The sequence below is a fragment of the Carex rostrata genome, chromosome 2, assembly GCF_964058835.1.
Source record: "Carex rostrata chromosome 2, lpCarRost1.2, whole genome shotgun sequence".
NCBI classification, from domain to species: Eukaryota; Viridiplantae; Streptophyta; class Magnoliopsida; order Poales; family Cyperaceae; genus Carex; species Carex rostrata.
The window spans coordinates 7,509,482-7,531,062 of NC_135919.1; the positions used below are offsets into that span (position 1 = coordinate 7,509,482).

General features: G+C 35.0%; 2 protein-coding genes across 8 annotated transcripts; both read left to right on the forward strand.

Annotated features, from left to right (window-relative positions):
* Positions 1–3,528: 3,528 nt before the first annotated feature.
* LOC144572240 (uncharacterized) lies at positions 3,529–16,168 on the forward strand. Of its 7 annotated transcripts, XM_078321761.1 has the most exons (8): positions 3,529–3,640; positions 3,735–4,070; positions 4,393–4,445; positions 8,920–8,960; positions 9,062–9,380; positions 9,806–9,881; positions 14,725–14,923; positions 15,771–16,168. In XM_078321761.1, the coding sequence occupies exons 1-8, from the start codon at positions 3,586–3,588 to the stop codon at positions 15,937–15,939; spliced, it is 1,248 nt and encodes a 415-aa protein (XP_078177887.1). In that variant the 5' UTR covers positions 3,529–3,585; the 3' UTR covers positions 15,940–16,168. The 7 variants fall into 7 exon arrangements, with proteins under 7 accessions (XP_078177887.1, XP_078177853.1, XP_078177869.1 ...); XM_078321727.1 differs by lacking the exons at positions 9,062–9,380; positions 9,806–9,881 and adding an exon at positions 13,900–14,218 and having other exon boundaries at positions 14,640–14,923; XM_078321743.1 differs by lacking the exons at positions 8,920–8,960; positions 9,062–9,380; positions 9,806–9,881 and adding exons at positions 13,764–13,801; positions 13,900–14,218 and having other exon boundaries at positions 14,640–14,923.
* Positions 16,169–17,237: 1,069 nt separating this feature from the next.
* On the forward strand, positions 17,238–20,684 carry LOC144549418 (Acyl-CoA N-acyltransferases (NAT) superfamily protein). Its single transcript, XM_078298147.1, has 7 exons — positions 17,238–17,522; positions 17,630–17,701; positions 18,213–18,300; positions 18,396–18,528; positions 18,722–18,760; positions 20,315–20,373; positions 20,470–20,684. The coding sequence occupies exons 1-7, from the start codon at positions 17,294–17,296 to the stop codon at positions 20,480–20,482; spliced, it is 633 nt and encodes a 210-aa protein (XP_078154273.1). The 5' UTR covers positions 17,238–17,293; the 3' UTR covers positions 20,483–20,684.
* Positions 20,685–21,581: the final 897 nt, after the last annotated feature.

Genomic DNA, 21,581 nt, shown 5'->3' on the forward strand with positions numbered 1-21,581 from the left:
TTTGGCACGATAAAGAATAATTAAGGCAAAACTTGTTATGACATTCTGATTTAAAATAACTGATTTAAATTTTTGTTGACTTATATTATGATTTTCCTTCAAATGATTAGGAGAAGAGGTCATATATATATATATATATAGATAAAGGAAGGTGTCTCCTAAAGTAAAAAAAAAAAAGAGAGAGAACAAAGGAAAAAAAAAAGAAAAGAATAAGTCGCCTATGCATCTAAAAACATTTTAATATGTCCCTACTCAGCAAAGATTCATACTTAATTTTTTATTATGTACCTAAACAAGCTAGCTAGGTTATGTTGACCGCTAGAAAAAAGCAACAAAATTTGACGGCGAAAAGCGTATAGAATTTTATTTTTATAACGATGATTTGTTACATCTTTAATCATTTAATCATAGTTTCAAGTGGCCTAAGTGCCTTTATTAATAGCCATTAATTAACAAATCATATGTAATTGATCTTTTACCATTTTAATATATCAAATCAATGTCACGGTGCCTAATTCATACAACACTAGATCCCAAACCCAATCTAAAAAGAAATCCGTTCAAAAAAATATATTTTTCCCTTGCATTTTTTAACTTGCATGATACACCTTTATGTACCTTTTTTTTTTTCCTTTTTCTTTATCCAACATTTTAACTCTGAATTTATTTTATGAGTGAAGGCTTGGGTGTTATGGATAGCATAACGTCATCTGTATTACGGTCTCAAAACCTATTGAATAAACTTCAAACTTCGATCTAAGTAGTTCAGTAAATTATTTATATAATGAACTTGTAGAATACCAATTTTTACTGTCTTTGATATCTTTTTACCATTTTTTATGATTTATGACTATGAAAGATGACAAAAAATGACTAAAAATAAAAGAAATTGTCAATATTTTAGACTATTTTTTACAATTCTTATAAATAATACATTTTTTCAAAAAAAGTAAAAGTTGGTATTCTTCTATTTTATTATATAACCAATTTAATGAACTACTTAAATCAAAATTTAAAATTTATACAATAAATTTTTAATGCCGTAACACGGATAACCTTATGCTATCCATAACACCTAAATCTTACTCTTATTTTATAAGCGCCTAAGGGGGAAAATAAAAAATCGATTCCATAAGATAGCACTAGAGTCTAGGGGCGAAATGCCAAAATAATAAATATTTGGGAAAAAACAAAATAAAAAAGAAAGGTGTATTTTAGTAGTACTATGACATGACATGACATGAGTTATGATTTATGAATAGCACCAGCTTCCAACCGTGGGTTTTATCTACTCTGACAAGTATTTGACTTCTCTACTTCGGATGGAATCTTTCTTTGTTGTTTTAATTTCTTTTTTATTTCTTTCTTGAACAAAGATTAACTTGGTTTTTAATTTCTACACTTTGTCTTATCCCTTGTCTTCTCCTTCTTTTCTCATCTCAGTTTTTGTCAATACATATATACTTTGGTTATTGATTTAAGGCCGTCTACTCAAACTTCAATGTAATTTAAATTTTTGGTGACGTGTGCATTCAGTGTCAATTTAAAATACAAAATGCATACAAGTCTTCTACATAAAAAAGGTGCTATATATGTTTTCCTACCTAACATTCATAGCTCTCAATGCTAATTTGAATTTCACCGGTAATCTAGTTTAAATTGGTTAATCATTTCATGTTTATCCACCTCTCTCATCATCATCATAAACTATAAAATTTAATTAAATATTTTAATATATTACGAGGGATGCTAAACTACATAAAAACTAAAAAAATTAATTAAATTTCTATGTACATCAGTACAACTTTTTGCAAAATTAGAATAGTTATCGTTTATCTTATTATAATGGTCAAATTTCAAAATTCTTAAAAATAGCCTATTCTAATAAGACAAAAAAAAAATCCACCTCTCTGTCGACATCAACATCATTTTATATCTTTAATAATTAGCTCTTATAAGCTGTGTAAGCACCATGTTAAGAACAAAAGCTAATAACATCATGTGATTCTAATGGGGCTACCAGCTTTATTGAATAATGCTAGTTTAAATTTGGAAATATCATTAGGCTGTTGATAGCCTTTAAATAAAATTTGACCCAATGAGGTTGGTAGACAATAGACAATTCTTCCTCTATGCTTTACTGCCACCTATGTAATAATTAATCATGACAAAAATTCGACTAGTACAGTTGATCATCATGTGAATTGTTTATATATAGTATACCAGTGTTAATCTGCTATTCATTCACATTTATCTTTTTAAAAGAGGAACATAAAACAGCATGAACAAAGAAATTTTTAATTAATTAATAAAAAAAAGGTAGGCTCAAAGATGCAGAATTCTAAACCTCTTTTCAAGAAAACAACAAAAGAGAGCAATACTTGGAAATAGGAAGCCTATTTTTTTTTTTTTCAGACGAGCCCACAACAAATCACATCTCAGCCCAAAAGTATCTTCTTGTGACTCCCTCATTAAATTCAGCCCATAAAAACCCATTTTAAAATCCCCTTAAAAGCTTCCTATCAGTAGTAAGCGAAAGATAAAACCCTTCGTCCGTAGGGCTGTTCAAACGGATCGGTTTATTTGATTTTAAACCGAACCGAGAAAATTCGGTCCAAATGATTCGGTTTAAATGGATTGGTTCGGTTCATTTTTCCATTTAATTCGGTTTATATTGTTTGGTTCGGTTTTTTAAATTTAAAATCGGTTCAACCGAACTGACCGGTTCTCTTTAATTAATTCACGCGATTCATTTTCACGCTTTTGAGTTCTGAGTTATGATTCGCTTTTTCGTTTTCTTTTCCTCGTTATCTTCTGACACTCTTATCTTATTTTTCCTTTCCCCTTCTCCCTTCTTTAAAATTACTGCTGCCTCCATTCTACTCTTTCCAACGGGAAACTTTTCCAGCAATGCAGAGATCTCCGAGCGAAGTCACTTATCGTTCTCAGTTAAAATTAGCTCCACCTCCGTCTCTTCTCTGATTCCTACGAGAAGTTGATCTGCAGGGATCGTCCTTCTAAATAATACTCAAATTGATCTACGGGCTTGTCCTTTTCTGATTTTCACGAGATCTGTATATAATCTGATTCGAATTTGTTATTGAATTTGTTATTTGAGTCAATTAATTTTAGGAGTGGTTTAAATTAATTTATTTTCTAGATTTCTTGTTGGATTTTCTCCTTGTGTGCTTTGAATTGCTATGAAATGACATATGAAGTAAAATTTGCTAATTACAAGGTAGTTCGGTTTGAACATAATAAATCAAAGTAAATTTCGATTTATTCGGTTCGGTTCTAAATGGGTTGATAAGTTTAAGTGGTTCAGTTCGGTTCTAATTTTAAAAACCATTTTTTTTTTAATTTGATTTTTTTACTTCAGATTGAATCGAACTGACCGTTTAGCACAAACAAATCACATCTCAGCCCAAAAGTAACTTTGTTTTATTACCTCAATTAAGTCCAGCCCAATAAAGCCCATTTTAAAATCCCATTTAAAATATCTCAGCAGTAGACTGAGTGAAAGATAAACCCTCACCTTCCCAAAGACATGCGATGCCACTGACTTGAGATTTATTTTCTTTGTAAATGCACTGCGCGTTGCCTCTTCCCAAGCTGCCTTTCTCTTCTCCAATGGCCACTTGTAACTACTGCTCTCTAGTAACTTTTTTTCGTACTTTAACTTTCTCAATTGGATTTCAAAATTTAAGCAATTGTGTTTCATTCTTTCAATTCAGTGAGGAATACAAAGGTGTTTTCACATGCCGATCTGAAAGTTTCTTTACTGAGTAACAAGAGATTTGTGGCAGGGCGAGGGTTTTATGTTAAATTGCACACGAAATTCAATTTTGAGCATGCGATTTGTGCTCTCTCAACTATTGAGAGTGAGTCGATAGCTCTGAGTTCTTCTAGTTCAGAGACACAGATTGGTCCTGATTGGAATTTTGGAGTGTCTCAAGATGATTCTGTGGAGGATTCTGGTATGGAGGAGAAAGAGAATATGAGAAGATCAAGGATTTCAAGAGCTAATAAGGGAAATATTCCCTGGAATAAAGGAAAGAAGCATACTCCAGGTTGGTTTGCGCCTATTTTTAGATCGATTTGTGCCTTCCTAATTGTAATTTGATGAAGTTTTTTGTTTGTTGCTACATTCACTTGTCCCAGTTTTACTGGCATGAATATCTGTACACCCCAAATCAATTAGAAAAAAACTATTTAGTGACAACTAAAACTAGAAAACAAAGGAGAGCATTAGTATTTATGAGTCTATCAGGTTGTGTATGTGATGCTGCAGTACAACTGCATATATACTTAGATATACCTCATGAATTGTGTAATTTTTAGTGTATAGATCGTTGCTAATTTTATATTTTTGTTGTATTTAAATTGATACAGAGACTATTCAACGCATTCGAGAAAGAACTAAAATTGCCATGAAGGATCCCAAGGTGATGTCATGTAAGAATAATTGTTTGCGGCCATTTTTATTAATAACCAAAAAAAAAAAACGTTTTTACCAAAATAACCACAAAATCTGAGTTTTTTCAAATATAACCAAACCGCCAGGGATGCTGGCGGTCTTATCTAATTTTTTTATATTTTCATTTGTGAAGTTTTAGTTTTTTTTTTGCTTAGGGTATTTGCCAAAAAATTAATTAGAATGTTTAAAACATAAACAAAATTTTTATTAAAGAACTGGGAGTTTAAAATTAAAACAATTATAATATTAGTCTGAAATTTCGAAACAGTCAGACCTAATCGAATTAAAACAATTTATCATTTATCTCTGAATTAATTATTGAATATGCTAGATAATATAACTGTAGTTCTAAAGTAGTCTAACATAGTCTAACAAGTAAAGTTCACGAATACAATTAAAGTTCAATTATACAACTGAAGTTCACCAATATTCATAACTTAGTTCAAACCAAACAGAATAAGTTCACCCAAGCAAAATAATAAGTTCATCTTTCACGACGTCGGAATAAACCCAATAGACGAGAAGATTTTCTGGTGCCAGTTGCAGGTGCGGCAGTACTTGTAGACCCTTGGCTACTAGATGATTGGGTCGCAAGAGGTGGTTGTGGTCTACTAGTTGCTTCAGCAACAACTCTTGCATTTTCTCTTTCATTGTGTTCGTTTATGGCATCTGAACATAACAACAGAATTCAGTTATTAATATAATAAAATCATAAATTAATTCCGAAAAATGCTACATACCTGCCCTGCGCCTGTCAGAAACGGAACGGCGAGCCTGATTTCCCGATGGCCTCATACCACCCATCTCGTCCATGGTCATTATAGCACGTTTGTGTCTCCTCCTCCCCTTCCTTATCCATCCTTCTGAAGGAAGTATTCTATCACCGACATACGCATGCCACTCATGCTGGTTGGGATAAGAATGGAAAGATCCACCCCAAGTAGAAGCAAGGTAATCGGTACGATATATGTCAGCGACATAGTGACCCTCGCAGAAGTTTCTCACTCGGCATACCGCTATCACGTGACTACAAGGTATGTGTGTTAGTTGGGGTCCTTGGCATGTACATGTCACCTCTCTTGCCTCTTGGAATTGCACTACGTACTTGAAAGCCCTCTTCACAAACTCCATAGTGCCATCTGGTTTACGGCTGGAAGGAACATACTAATTTGGATTGTGCACTTCGAATTCTGTACCATCATTACCCATCGGGATCACGGTCATAGTTGCACCTTTGTTCCTGTGTTTTCTTAGTTTCTCCTCCACCCTTGTTGAAAATGACTGGTTCATCCTTATTAATTCTGCGGCCTTAGCACGCCGTTCCTGAAACCAGGTATTTAACTTGTAGAAAGTGTCTTCTACAACTGCAGCCACAGGCAACGTCCGGCTCTCCTTGAAGATTGCATTCAGCAATTCAGAACCGTTGGTGGTCATAATTCCCCAACGGTAACCTCCATCACGTGCTTGATATATTTTCTCGTATGCTGGTGGCTCTTGGACATCTCTGGGATTATTTTTGCCCACCTTCATTAAGTAGAGATTTGCTTTCGGCATATACTACATATAAATAAGGAAATAAAATAATATAAGTAAACAATTAAAATAAAAATATGTCCACAAAGTACAATAAGACATGTAAACAATTAACAAACACATACCTTTGCAAATTCTCTACTCATCTCTTCCACCCTTCTCGGCTTTTTTTTTTTGCAATTACGTCTAAATGTTTCTAGGACCCATGTATCATGTCCGGTTGCCTTCTAAGGTTCTCCGGAACGTGTTGCATACACAACCTGTGCACACACTCGCCAGTGTGTGTTGACCAACCGTATTCTTCACGATCAAAAACATATTTTATTCCTTTGTGCTGGTCTGATATTACAGAGAAAAACTTTGTTGGCCCAACCACCCGTCTTCTTAAAAACTGCATAAAGAATCCCCAGTTCTCACCATCATCTTTCTGAACAATTGCAAACGCCAAAGGCAACAGCTGGTTCTCAGCATCATATGCACATGCTATCAGTAGCCTCCCCTTGTAACGGCCAGACATGAAGCATGCATCAATGCTGATAACGGGTCTGATGAATAGCACAGCTTGGATAGAAGGACCAAAAGCCCATGCTATGCCCTTGAATTGTTGAACTCCCTCTATTAGTACTCCATTTTTGTCATAAATGGGGCCATGCCACCGCTGAAATACAGTGCCGGGATTTGTACTTGCCATAGCCTGGAGCAATGGTGCCAGATAGTCGTATGAACCCTTCCAACTACCGAATATTCTGCAAATCGCAAGTTCACGACCTCTCCACAACCTGTTATATTTTGGGATTACATGTATGTATTTGTGTCTAACGGCCATAGCCACCGCCTTGATACTCATCGATGGGTCCAACTTAATGTATGCCTCAATTGCATCGGCAATTAGTGATGCTGTCAGGTTTGAATGGTCTGTCCTTGTGGACGCAGACTTACATGTATGAGGTGTTTCACATTTTTTAATTATCCATGTTTCCCCCGAACCCGCAGGGGTTGCATAAAGGCGAAACTCGCAACGAGGGGCATTTTTGCATATCACAACCAATCTTTTTTATTCCCTTTTTTCTAATATACATTCCCAGTTGCCGTGAACATGAGTCTCATGGATTTTCTTTACAAGTTCATCTATGTTGGTATAGACTTGCCCTGGGGCAAGTTCACGATTGTATACAACAGGAGGACCAAAGAAACTAATGTCAGCCTCTTCAAAAGATGTGGTATCGTTGAATGTGGCGACAAGATGCCTATTCCCCCGACCCCTGATTGGGAATTTTTCTTCCCTGGACAAACCTGGTACATTTGCATCACCATCTGATAAGTCATAAGATTCCCAAATTCCTTGGTATTCATCTCCAGTTTTCATTTCTCTTTCCGGTATGGCATCAATAGGATCAACATCAATATTAGTATCATTTCGATTAACGGATAACTGTATCGGTACTGACTCTGGTATAGCTGGAAATGTAGGGATTATGGGTGCTTGTCTGGGTGGTGGTGGTGGTGGGGGTACAACTTCAGTAAACTCACGGGAGTTATGGTACTCCGGGTTGTCATAACAGGGACTGTGGTACCCCTGGTTGTCATGAGGGGAGTGGTGGTACCCCTGGTAGTCATGAGAGGAGTGGTGGTACCCCTGGCTGTCATAAGCCGAGTGGTGGTACCCGCCCCAGCCCGTTGTGTGTCAATTCGAGTAGCCAATTCTAAGTCATACCGGTTGGGGTTTATACCAGTCTTTTCGTATACTAGTTGCTTAAGTTCAATAAATGTGGTTCTTTCATTAACCTGCAAGCCGAATGAGGCATCTTTCGAGTAATACACGCCCTCTATACCCTTAGTTAGCTTACCGCCCACGTACAGTGCAACCAGCATTTTGTCCTTAACAAACTACATTTAAAAAAAAACATTCATAAGAATTACAGTATAATAGATTCATTATTTTTTGCAATTTAAAAGTTAATTACAATATTAATTAAAGACTAATTTATAGTATTTACGGACTGTGGGTATAATAATTATTAATTAAAAATTAAATAGAAAATAATTAAATAAAAAATAAAATACCTGTAGCAATCGCATCTAAATCGCCTAAAATCGCTTCAAAATCGTCAAAATCGCTCTCTTTCTTCTCTGTGGTTAAATAAATGATACTGTGTGCTGGAGAGAGAGAGACAGAGTGGTTATATGCCAGCATACTGGACCGCCAGGATCACTGGCGGTCTGGTCCATAGTGGACCGCCCAGATCCCTGGCTGTTTTAATTCGATTATCTAGCATATTCAATAATTAATTCAGAGATAAATGATAAATTGTTTTAATTCGATTAGGTCTGACTGTTTCGAAATTTCAGACTAATATTATAATTGTTTTAATTTTAAACTCCCAGTTCTTTAATAAAAATTTCGTTTATGTTTTAAACATTCTAATTAATTTTTTGGCAAATACCCTAAGCAAAAAAAAACTAAAACTTTACAAATGAAAATATAAAAAAATTAGATCTCTAAAAAAAAAAAAAAAAAAAAAGACCGCCAGCATCCCTGGCGGTTTGGTTATATTTGAAAAAACTCAGATTTTGTGGTTATTTTGGTAAAAACGTTTTTTTTTTGGGTTATTAATAAAAATGGCCGAATTGTTTGTTTTCATTTTGTTTCTTGTTATCGAAAACCATACCTTGTGTGAACCTCTCTGCATTTACTTGTTGAGTAATATGTTAAATCGACCTGTTTGCATATGCACTTTTGTTGGGTTTTGTGAGAAATTTCTTTACCCATGCATTAACTTAAGGAGCGTTTTTATGGAACTTGAAGGCGTGACCTTCATTTTTCTCTCAAAAAAAAAAAACTTAAGGAGCGTTTTTAAGCTTCGTATGTTGTAATTGATTGAGAAGAGTTGCATATGGGATATATGCAGGTCCAGATTAAGCTATTGAAGTACTTGGGGCATCCTCGCAGGTTTGTTACTTAAAATTATTGACCAGTATCCACATTGTACTTCGTTTTTATGAATTCACTGAAAAAAATATATAAGTGTGCTTGATTGATCTGTTAAAAAGTGAGGATACGAAGTCAAAGATAGCACAAAGTGTAAAGGAAGGCTGGAGGCGTCGGAGCGAGAAAATTATGATCCAACAGAGATGTCAGGTAGAATGGTGCAATATGATAGCTAAGATGGCACGGGTCGGGTTGTATGGTGAAACGGAGCTCCAATGGGACTCATTTGAGTTATTGCAAGAGGAGTTAAAACGAGAGTGTCCTCAAAGTCTCCACAAAAGGATATCCAAGTTACGGAAGCAAAAAAATAATAGGGGACCTAAATCCCCTGAGCAGAGGAAAAGGATTGCTGAGGCTATTCGGGCCAAGTGGGCTGATCCTGTGAGACATCTTTTTGTTTAATTTTTTAATTATTTTATTTTTTTCATTTAGATAATGAAAAGTACTCCGATATGTATACCCAGCATCACAAACTTATGCACATGGAAACTGATGTATTTAGTAAAATGCTGTTACATACTTGTGTGTTGCCTAGTGCAAAAGGTCAAATGTTTGTTGGATATCATGAACCTTCAAAAGTTGGAACAGTTTAATGTGTTGGATTGGGTTTCAATTTATGATGAATTAGTACCGGTAAGACTTTTGATTTGTATTGTTCGGGCTTTCTTGCTTTGTAAAGGAACTAGGGATTGATAGTAGTTTTTTTTACCAGTACAGAATCATTGGAAGTTTTACATTTCTTTCAATTTTCATCATTTCTATGTGAAAAACCATATGGAAGTGTATAACAATTAAATTTCGTGCAGGAATACCGTGATCGTGTTCAGGTAGGAATGGTTAGCAGGGAGAAAAGGCAAAATAAAAAAGCAGCAAAGACTTCAACTTCTAACAGAAAGATCCCTGCAAAATCTAATGGGACTGCCAATTTTATTGAATAATGCTAGTTTAAATTTGGAAATATCATTAGGCTGTTGATAGCCTTTTAATAAAATTGTCCCAATGAGGTTGGTAGACAATAGACAATTCTTCCTGTATGCTAAAACCGCCACCTATGTAATAATCATGACAAATGTTCGGGTAGTACAGTTAATCATCATGTGAACTTTATATGTACAAGTGTTAATCTGCTATTTATTCACATTTATCTTTTTAGCATGTAACCAAGTGCAAAAATGCTTGACAATCCTAGATAAAGAATTCATTTCCAATCAGTAACACAAGAAACTCGTATTAAAGTATTAGAACATAATATTAAGGAATAAAATGCATTTGAAGTCTCAAATTCAACAAAATGTAATCATTAATTGTTTGGCGTGAATATTAAGACCTCTTTTCGAGAATCAGTTTCTGATCCAGTAGCAAAAATAATACTCTTTGTATGAGAGATCGTAGGTTTGAAATGTGAAAAAAAATAATAATTCTTTATAGATATTAAATAATTAGATATCTTGAACTCCTATCTTTAATGAAAAAAAAGAAAAGAGAGACGCTCCTCCCGTCCTTCTCCAAAACAAAATAAAAGAGGAATATAAAAAACAAACAAATTTTTAATTAATTAATTAAAAAGGTAGGCTCAAAGATGCAGAATTCTAAACATATTTTCAAGAAAACAACAAAAAGAGGAGAACAAAAGAGAGCAATACTTGGTAGTGGTGTTCAGATGATTCGGTTTATTTGGTTTTTAACTAAACCGGAAAAGTTTGGTTTAAATGGATCGGTTCGGTTGAATTTTTGAAGAAGTTTGGTTTAGGGCTATAAATGAGCCGAGTTTGAGTGAGTTACCCCCAACTCGAACTTGGCTCGTTTAATAAACGAGCGAGCCAACTCGAGTTGTAGAGCCAACTTGAACTCAGCTCGTTATCAACTCGAGTTGGCTCACAACTTGTTTATAACTCGTTTAACCAGCGATAATATTACAACACAAGTTCAAACTCAGCTCGTTATCAACTCGAGTTGGCTCACAACTTGTTTATAACTCGTTTAACCAGTGATAATGTTACAACACAAGTTCAAACATATTTTACACGAATCTCAAAGCACAAATAACAGTCTAGAGATTCTGATTTGATTATTTTGGGATTTATTGTGACCAATACTGTGTAACTTTATGTAACTCGAGTTATAAATGAGCGAGTCGGGACCAACTCGAACTCAGCTCATTTATTAAACGAGTTAGCCAACTCGAGTTGTAAATGAGCCGAGTTAAACGAGCTGTAAATGAGCGAGTTACGAGTTCGATTTAAATGGATTGGTTCGGTTTAGATTTCTCAAAACTGACTAAACCGAACCGACCGGTTTGTTATGGTTTAATTTTGAAATTGGTTCAGCGGCTCGAGCCTTTTTTCCCCTCAAAACTTACTAATTCCTTTCCTTTTTCTTTCATCTACCGTATCGCACGCTGCCCTTTTTCTCTAACCCTAGCCCGTTATCGCATAGCTCTCTCTCTCTGCAACCCTACACTCTCCTGTCGACGCTGAATCCCTACAACCTTCTACTCACCTCTCCTGTCAAAATCGCCGAACCACAAGACCTGCGATCTCACTTTTACTTTCAACCGAACCGACCATTTGAACACCAATTACTTGTAAATAGAAAGCCTATTTTTGTTACAGACGAGCCCACAATAAATCACATCTCAGCCCAAAAGTATCTTCGTGTTACTCCCTCATTAAATTCAGCCCATAAAAACCCATTTTAAAATCTCCTTAAAGACATGCCATTGCCACAAACAAATCACATCTCAGCCCAAAAGTAACTTCGTTTTATTATCTCAATTAAGTCCAACCCAAAAAAGCCCATTGGAAAATCCCCTTTAAAATATCCTATCAGCAGTAGACTGAGCGAGCGAAAGATAAACCCTTGCCTTCCCAATGACATGCTACCACTGCCACTGACTGGTGATTTATTTCCTTTGTAAATGCGCTGCGCGTTGCCTCTTCCCAAGCTGCTTTTCTCTTCTCCTATGGCCACTTGTAAGCTCTCTAGTAACTTTTTTTTCTTACTTTCTTGGAATGGCCTCTACCTCCAACAAACGAGAATGAGAATTCTCTTTCTCGTCGATTTTGATGATCGGAACGCTAAGTGGAACGAGAAACAAGATGATTCGACGGGATTTCAAGAGCCTCAAATCCCGTTGAGAAATCACGGGCTAGATGATGGACAGCGAGGAGTTTCTGCTTGGTCGCTCGATTTTTCTGCTGAAAGATTCTCACCACAACCAAAGACGGAGCCTTCTCGATTTAACATTTTATTTAATTTCCATTTTAAACATCCTCTCTTTGCATAGTCAGGATGAGATAAAGAGGGGTAATTTTGACATCTTAAGAAGAAACTTGAGGCAGGGAATTAGAAAAATTGCTATACAACCAAATTTGTAATTAATTTTGAGGATTTACAAAAATTACGCTGTTTAATTTCCTATTTTATTCAGATTATTTCAAGAGTCAAAATTATTCAAACAAAAGTTGGTACTGACATTGGTATATTGGTACTGGTATGCAATTCAAAAAACTGTGGACCGTATGATATACAGAAGTGCACTAAAATAAAATAAAAAATCAATAATTTTTAATTTTGTATACAGATAACTCTTGCAAGCATTAAGTTACATTCCAATCAATAATAGAGAAATTGAAAATGGCGAGATATTACAGTGGCATACTTAGTAAATAAGATGAAAGTTGTAGCCTTTTTCAATATATCTTTAAATCAATTCTTCTTTTAAATTTAACCATTCTAATCATCAAAATTCAATTCTAAATCATCTCTTTTCAACTCTATTCTATTGAAATGAATTGAACTCTCTTTATATTTTCATTCTGATCTGACCCTAACTTTCTCAATTGGATTTCAAAATTTAAACAATTGCTTTTTATTCTTTCAATGCAGTGAGGAATACAAAGGTGTTTTCACATGCCGATCTGAAAGTTTCTTTACCGAGTAACAAGAGATTAGTGGCAGGGCGAGGGTTTTATGTTAAATTGCACATGAGATTCAATTTTGAGCATGCGATTTGTGCTCTCTCAACTATTGAGAGTGAGTCGATAGCTCTGACTTCTTCTAGTTCAGAGACACAGATTGGTTCTGATTGGAATTTTGGAGTGTCTCAAGATGATTCTGAGGAGGATTCTGGTATGGAGGAGAAAGAGAATATGAGAAGATCAAGGATTTCAAGAGCTAATAAGGGAAATATTCCTTGGAATAAAGGAAAGAACCATACTCCAGGTTGGTTTGCACCCATTTTTAGATCGATTTGTGTCTTCCTAATTGTAATTTGATGAAGTTTTTTGTTTGTTCCTACATTCACTTGTACCAGTTTTACTGGCATGAATATCTGTACACCCCAAATCAATTAGAAACAAACTATATAGTGACAACTAACTGCGTATGTACTTAGATATACGTCATGAATTGTGTAATTTTTAGTGTATAGATCGTTGCTAATTTTATATTTTTGTTGTATTTAAATTGATACAGAGACTATTCAACTCATTCGAGAAAGAACTAAAATTGCCATGCAGGATCCCAAGGTGATGTCATGTAAGAATAATTGTTTGTTTTCATTTTGTTTCTTGTTGTCGAAAACCATACCTTGTGTGAACTTCTCTGCATTTACTTGTTGAGTAATATGTTAAATCGACCTGTTTGCATATGCACTCTTGTTGGGTTTTGTGAGAAATTCCTTTACCCATGCATTAACTTAAGGAGCGTTTTTAAGCTTCGTATGTTGCAATTGATGGAGAAGAGTTGATGGGATGTATGCAGGTCAAGATTAAGCTATTGAACTTGGGGCATCCTCACAGGTTTGTTACTTAAAATTATTGACCAGTATCCACACTGTACTTAGTTTTTATGAATTCACTGAAAAAATATATAAGTGTGCTTGATTGATCTGTTAAAGTGACGATACGAAGTCAAAGATAGCACAAGGGGTAAAGGCAGGCTGGAGGCGTCGGAGCGAGAAAATTATGATCCAACAGAGATGTCATGTAGATTGGTGCAATATGATAGCTAAGATGGCACGGGTCGGGTTTTATGGTGAAACGGAGCTCCAATGGGACTCATATGAGTTATTGCAAGAGGAGTTAAAACGAGAGTGTCCTCAAAGTCTCCACAAAAGGATATCCAAATTACGGAAGCAAAACTCCAGTAGGGGACCTAAATCCCCTGAGCAGAGGAAAAGGATTGCTGAGGCTATTCGGGCCAAGTGGGCTGATCCTGTGAGCCCTCTTTCTTTAATATTTTAATTATTTTATTTTTTCATTTAGATAATGAGAAGTATTCTAATGTGTATACCAAGCATCACAAACTTATCCACATGGAAACAGATGTATTTAGTAAAATACTGTTACATACTTGTGTATTACCTAGTACAAAAGGTCAAATGTTTGTTTGATATCATGAACCTTCAAAAGTTGGAACAGTTTAATGTGTTGGATTGGGTTTCAATTTATGATGAATTGGTACCGGTAAGACTTTTGATTTGTATTGTTCGGGCTTTTCAGCTTTGTAAAGGAACTAGGGATTGATTGTAGTTTTTTTTACCAATACAGAATCGTTCGAAGTTTACATTTCTTTCAATTTTAATCATTTCTATGTGAAAAACCATATGGAATTGTATAACAATTAAATTTCGTGCAGGAATACCGTGGTCGTGTTCAGGTAGGAATGGTTAGGCACCATGGCTTACCATCTGACAGGGAGAAAAGGCAAAATAGAAGAGCAGCTTCTAACAGAAAGATCCCTGCAAAATCTAATATTGTTAAAAGCGAGATGAAGGGTGTAACTGTGCATAAAGAAACAAAGAAAAATGAAGTGACATACAAAGATCCCATGGTTAGCACTAAACTAGAAATGATAAAGAAATTGAAAGATCAAAGACTTGCTAGAGAAATGAAGAGAAGAGAAGCAGTCGAAAGAGCCAAGTGAGTATGCTTTATATGGTATCTTGCCAGTTCTGTTGATTAGAGATTTATATTTCAGTAAATGATATGGTATGGTAGAGTCCATAACCTGCAGGGAAATTGTTTGGTTGTCCATTTAAATTTTTTTAACTTGTACAAAAAATTATACTATTAGCTCGCTCATAAAATAAAATTACATAACACTTATTTATCCAGCTCCTCTATCTCACTTTTCTGGTTCCACCCTGTGATCTACTCTAGAAGGTACAACAGAATTTAATTTAGGCTTAATTGGGAATAATCAAGCCTAAATTAAATTCTGTTGTACCTTATAAGTCTCAGTTCAATCTAATTTTGCCTGACTCAACTCTGCAATTGTACCTCAGTCCACCAGGCTGTGAAAAATGAATAAAATAACCTTCAATTTGGTAAATTTGATCAAGTAGAATAAATAATTACTGTACTTATTCAGTCTGCTACATGTCAGCGCACCAATTTAGAAAAAGCTCTAAACCCATACTCTGGATTATATCTCTACTTTCAAAGTTGAAACAGCTAATCTGAACCGCTCAACATCATCTCCATATAAAAATGTAGTTGGAGACCAGGATCTTACTATTTTTTTAGATAGGTTGAAAATCACTACTTTTGGATGGTCCAGAAGTTTTGAATTAGATGATTTTATACTTATTTTAAATAAATAGTAAAAAAAATGTATAATTTGATCTCCAAGTACGTTTTCATATGAATATCATGTTGAACAGTTCGGATCAACTGTTTGGACTTTGAAAACGAAGATATGGATCCATAGTATGGATCGACATGTACTTTGCAAAGTACCATAGCCTCACTCCTTAAAATTTGTTAGATTACAAATTGGAGAAGCAGAGAAGGCAGCGAAGGATCTGGAGATTGCAGCATTGAAAAATCCTCTAGCACATGCCTCTCTAATAGAAGCAAGGCGTCTAATAGCAAAGGCAAGTCAAATGCTACATCCTCAAACGGGCCCCACTGACAGCAAATCATTCTTTGATTGACGGCTCCTGGTCTGATCAAGAAAGCAGGATCATAGTCATGGACAAAAAACTAATGGTTACAGCATGGGGTTTGTAGCGATCTAATTTCAGACAAACTTGTAATGTAATAGTTCTGAGCAGCATTTTGGAAGATTTTCGGGTTTGCTCTCAATTATTCAAATTTCCTAGCTATTAGTCTAACCAGTGGTTCCCATCTCTCTTTGTTGCGTCTTTCACCAGTTCGAGGATTTGTTCACCTTGTACTTCCACTTTTCAGTTATTTTTTTTTCGATTTCTTGCATTCTTTTAGATGAGAGATGTGCTTGAATTTGTAAAAAAAAAGGGTTCCCTTTGCCTCTTCACGGTTATTTTACTGAAATATTCATTGAATTTGAAACTAGCGCCTGAACATTTTAAAGTAAATTTGGGTGAAGATGTTTGATAATTATCATGTTTGGCATCTCATCTGTTAGCAGTAAAAATGGAATGAATATTTATTCGTTTGGTCCATGTCTAATTGTCCGCATGTTATTCGTAAATAATTATTTAAATATGTAAATAAACTATTCATGTTTATAAAAGGTCCGTACTGGCAAAAATTATATGGATTTAGATATGAATTTGATCTTGAATTGTCAAAATAATAAGTATTTATCTTAATCCGAAATGAAGCGGATGCTATGCGTTTCTTATTTAGGCGGTGTTATATTATCATTTTTTCTATTTGGGAATTTCAACTTATAATTTCCTCTCTGTTATGAACATCAATTGCTTTGTTTACATTTTTTCAATTTTGTTTTAATTAATTTTTATTTTACTATAAAATGCTCATTTTATTATAGTGTATATATATTAGTTTTCTTTATCTGTTAATTAACAATACGTATTTCAATTTATAGTTGATTATTCCTTCCTAATTCGCATCAGGTGAATTCAATTTTAAATTTTAACATCTATATAATAGTCATATAATATTCGTATTCGTATTGGTTATGAATACTGATATAATTTTAGCATTCTGCAACTGCACCGGGGCTAAAGACATTGACAGAGTAATGCTTACTTGGTGAAGCGCACGAGTCCTACGCAGTACTGTTTGACTCCGTTGTTAGTTGCGCTGCATGAAGAAAATATTACTCTGTCAATATATTTACCCGAGCGTACATAATACCGTCCGATTGGAAGGAGCGTATATTTACCCTAAGGTAACAGAATATTTCCCTTTAGATCTGGACCGTTCAATCAAAATCTTCACGGTCCAGATTATAATCGTATGTTGCGTATCTAAAATCAAACTTTCTGTTACCTCAGATGCTCCTCCTCTACAAGTACATAATACCGTTTACTTTCCCGAGCGTTGTCAGTACGCAACTCCATGGATACCGATCAGAGCGTAGTCGAGGCCAGGAAGGCGGATGCTAAGGCATCGCAAGGGAAGAGTTTGATCGGAGAGAAGGTGGTTCTTGTACCTTACATGAGAGAGCACGTGGCGAGGTACCACCAGTGGATGCAAGACCCGGCTCTCCTCCTTGCCACTGGATCTGAACCCCTCACACTAGACCAGGAATACCAGATGCACCTCTCCTGGACCAACGATCCAAACAGTTTGTTCTCTAAACCCTCTTTGTTCCCTTCTGTTCTCTTAGGCTTTACGACGAACACTTTGTGTGCACTTTGGATTCTGAATGGTTTTGATAGTTATTTTGTGCAGAACACACTTTCATTGTGCTGGATAAAGAGCTGATTCAGGGAGAATTTGTTCCTGGTAATCCACATGTGGAAGGTATATTATATTCTTAAGTTCATCAAGCCCCTTGGTGAACTCAAGTCTAAAACCCGTCAAATCGGCTTGAAATGACGAATCCGAACCGTTGAAACCTGCCTACCTTATGAGTGATGTGTCTACATGTTAAAATTTTAAACATTCGAATTAATTTAGTATAAAGTCAATCGGTCAAAATTAGAAGGTTAATAAATTAATTTTAATGCGTTCATTTTTTCAACGTTTTTTGACCGCTTAACTTTATACTAAATTAATTCGAATGTTTAAAATTTTCACATGTAGACGCATCACTCGTAAGGTATGTGGGTTTTAGCGGTTCGGATTCGTCATTTAAAGCCGATATGACGGGTTTTAGACTTGAGTTCACCAACGAGCTTGGTGAACTTGAAGAACACCCTAGTTCTCTCTATATACTTATAACCGCTCAAGAGTGATCTGAACTGTTCAATGCGATCACCAACCATAGCCTCACTATTGTAATAATACCTATATTGGTTTTTCTTTCTTGTAGCTATGGTTGGTGATGTGAACATATACATGAATGATCCGAGTGATCCCCACTTGGCCGAAATAGAGATCATGATTGCAGAATCGGAAAGGTGTTTTACTAGCTTTGTATAATATCTTTCATTTACTTACTTCTCATAATAATTAAGAACTATCATCCTAATGTGTTTCTGATATAATTTCAAAGTCGAGGCAAAGGACTTGGGGAAGAATCAGTTTTAATGATGATGGAATTTTCAATTGGATTCTACTCAATTCCAATTTTCCGTGCTAAAATTAGTGAATCTAACACGGCATCACTCAAGCTTTTCCGCAAATTGGTACCTATCTATTTAAAATTTTGTCATTTGTGCCTGTACCATAGCCCACTAGAGCAGCAGTGTACCAGCAGAGAATAAATTATGTAAAAAGTTTGCTTGTTTAAGTCTAATTTATTGCCTAAACTTTCCTCCACTAACCCTGAAAATGCTATTGTGCCTTGATTTGAAGCACTTGCGTTCTATTCAAATGCAGGGTTTTGTGGATGCTTCCTACAGTGAAGTCTTTAAAGAGGTAAGTTCATTTCTTTTTGGTTCCCATACTCTTTTGCTTGTTCTTTGGAAATAATTTTTGTAGATTTTTATTAAGCTGATATAATATGTTTATTTGCAACTGCTACTTGAAATCTGAAATGCAAAAAATTACTCTGAAGTTCAATTTTGAGTTGTGAAAAATGTTTTTTTTTTGGGAAATTTTTTGAGAATATTTTTGCCCAGTGAAGAGAGAACTTCCCAATTATTTTGCATGAAAAATTGGTGGCTTCTTGCACTACACCTCACTTTGTGGGGTAATTTCATATGTGCCCCTCAGAAACATCGAAATTATGTATTCCTCTAAAATTCATAATATCATATTTACCCCTCTACGATTGGGTTTCATTTCTAGCCTACCCCAACTTGTTTGGGACTAAAGGCTTGATTGTTGTTCTTGTTGTTTGTACAAATTTACAATTTATTGCCTTTTCTATTAAAACTCATTTTAAATTTATAAAGTACCCATTTTACCTTTTATTAAAAAAATAAGGGAAAATTGTGAAAATGCCACTCCAAAACCTTCAAATTGTGAAAATGCCATCCCGAACTTTGAAATTGTAAAAATGCCACTCCAAACTTCATTAATTTATAACTTTGCCACTACAAATAATTAATGACTAAAATACCCTCCCATCACCAAACCCCTCTTCTCCCACCCGGTTCCCACCTCTTCTAACTGCAGAATTTTTTGCATGGTTGACAAAATCCAGAGTGTCTGATTGCTGATGGAATTAGGTTCTGGCGAATTACCCTTTCTTTATTGCTGTCTCACTAACCATTGATTTCCCTGATTTTGCCCCAAAGTTGCTACTCGCTGCTCCTATTCCCTGTTGTGAATCAGGATTCTAAATCCTCATTGTTAAAACTTCCATATAAAACTAAAAGGTTAAATATCATGTCCAAGATTAACCTGATTTCTCTATCGATTTTAACACCAGGGGCTAAGTTGGAGCTTGTTTCGAAACCAAGCTTTACATTGCTTCGAAGCTATTCTGATAAGATGTATTTGATTTGCATTTGATTCCTGGTACAACAATCTAGCTTTAACTTAAACAAAGTTCCCAACATGCTCTTAAACAAACTGTGGTCGTTTAAGTTACTAAAACGGAACGGCAGTCGGTGATGGAGAAATGACCGGTCGAGGAGAGTAAGGCGGTGGTGGAAACGACCGGCGAGGCGGAGCCAACGGTGACACACGAGTGAAGCTGATGAAAGGAGGTGAGGCGGAGGGAGAAAGAGGTGGGAACCGGGTGGGAGAAGAGGGGTTTGGTGATGGGAGGGTATTTTAGTCATTAATTATTTGTAGTGGCAAAATTACAAATTAATGAAGTTTGGAGTGGCATTTTTACAATTTCAAAGTTCGGGATGACATTTTCACAATTTGAAGGTTTTGGAGTGGCATTTTCACAATTTTCTCAAAAAATAAATAATATGTAGTTTGTTTAAGACAAATATTCAGTCTTTTAATTAGCCAGTTGTGAGGACAAATAGTTCATTTTCTTATTTGTAAGAAGGTATAGCTTTTTCTGTGCAGGTTACATTAGAGTTGTCCATGTCAGAGAACTCCCCAAGAAAGTACTTTTCAAAGTTCAGGTAAAATTTAATTTTCGAATTAACTTGCAGGATATTTATTTTCATTTATGTTAATTTGAGTATTTTATTTTTGTTGGTATTGGTTTTTTTTTTCAGAACTCAGCACTGATGAGAGATTAAAGATTTAAAGCTATCACATTCAGTAATGAGTAATGACACTCTAATTGTAGAAGTGATATTTTACTGGATCGAACTGATGAGACTAGGGCTTTGAATTAAAGTGGCTTTGATGATATTGCTTTTGTACATCTGAGAAATGAAAAATAGTTTTCTGACACGTTTAAATTAAATTTCCCTAATATTCTCTGGCACGGATGGATTACATTGGATGAGGCTTAATTTCTTGGTTTTTCAGATTTACCTGTTCCTGTGGGCCTTGATAGGTTAACAAATTTCGTCAACTTTAGTGGGCCTTTTAATTATTTTTGGGCCTAAAAGTGTTTATAGAATGTAGCTGTGGTCTCTGGTGTTCAATTCCATCGCTATTGAGCTCGTCTCTTGTGGGTTCAATATTGGCCCAATTAAAAATTACAACAATAATAAACAAAAATGATAATATAGAAGGTTAAATTTGCCGAACAGGTAATTTAATTATTGTAGGAACTATTTATTATCATTTTTATTTATTGTTGTTGTAATTTTTAATTGTATGAACTATTATTAATTTAAAATATAGCTGTATTAAGTTAGTTGACTGTAATATAGTTAGTTGAGCATGTTTGGCAAATAGTAGTTTGGTCTTTAATGTATCATCTCATACAACAATATCTATTTTATTTCAATTCAATCTTTCATTCTTAATCTTTCTCTACGAACAATACCTCCTAACAAAGCCTAAATTTTTAAGCTGCACTGTCAGAGGGAGACTCAGTTAAGTAATGGGTTAATTGATCCTCATTTATTTTTAAAATTTTTATATTTATACACAATATTCTATATAGTTTAATGTAAAATATTATAGATATTTTAAAATTGATCTCCATTCATAGTACAAATTTTTTATAAAATTGATCTCCCGTTTGATCTCATAATTCAAAAATCTAATTCCGCTTCTGTACTGTGTGCAGACAAGTTGTTCAGCAAGCTCAAGTATGGCTAAGAAATAAAGAAGGCCAAAGGAAGCTTGTCCAAATTCCAATATATACCAACGGAGTTGTCCATTTTAGATAATAGCATGCCAACTTATATATGGAGATTTTTGCGTGGAT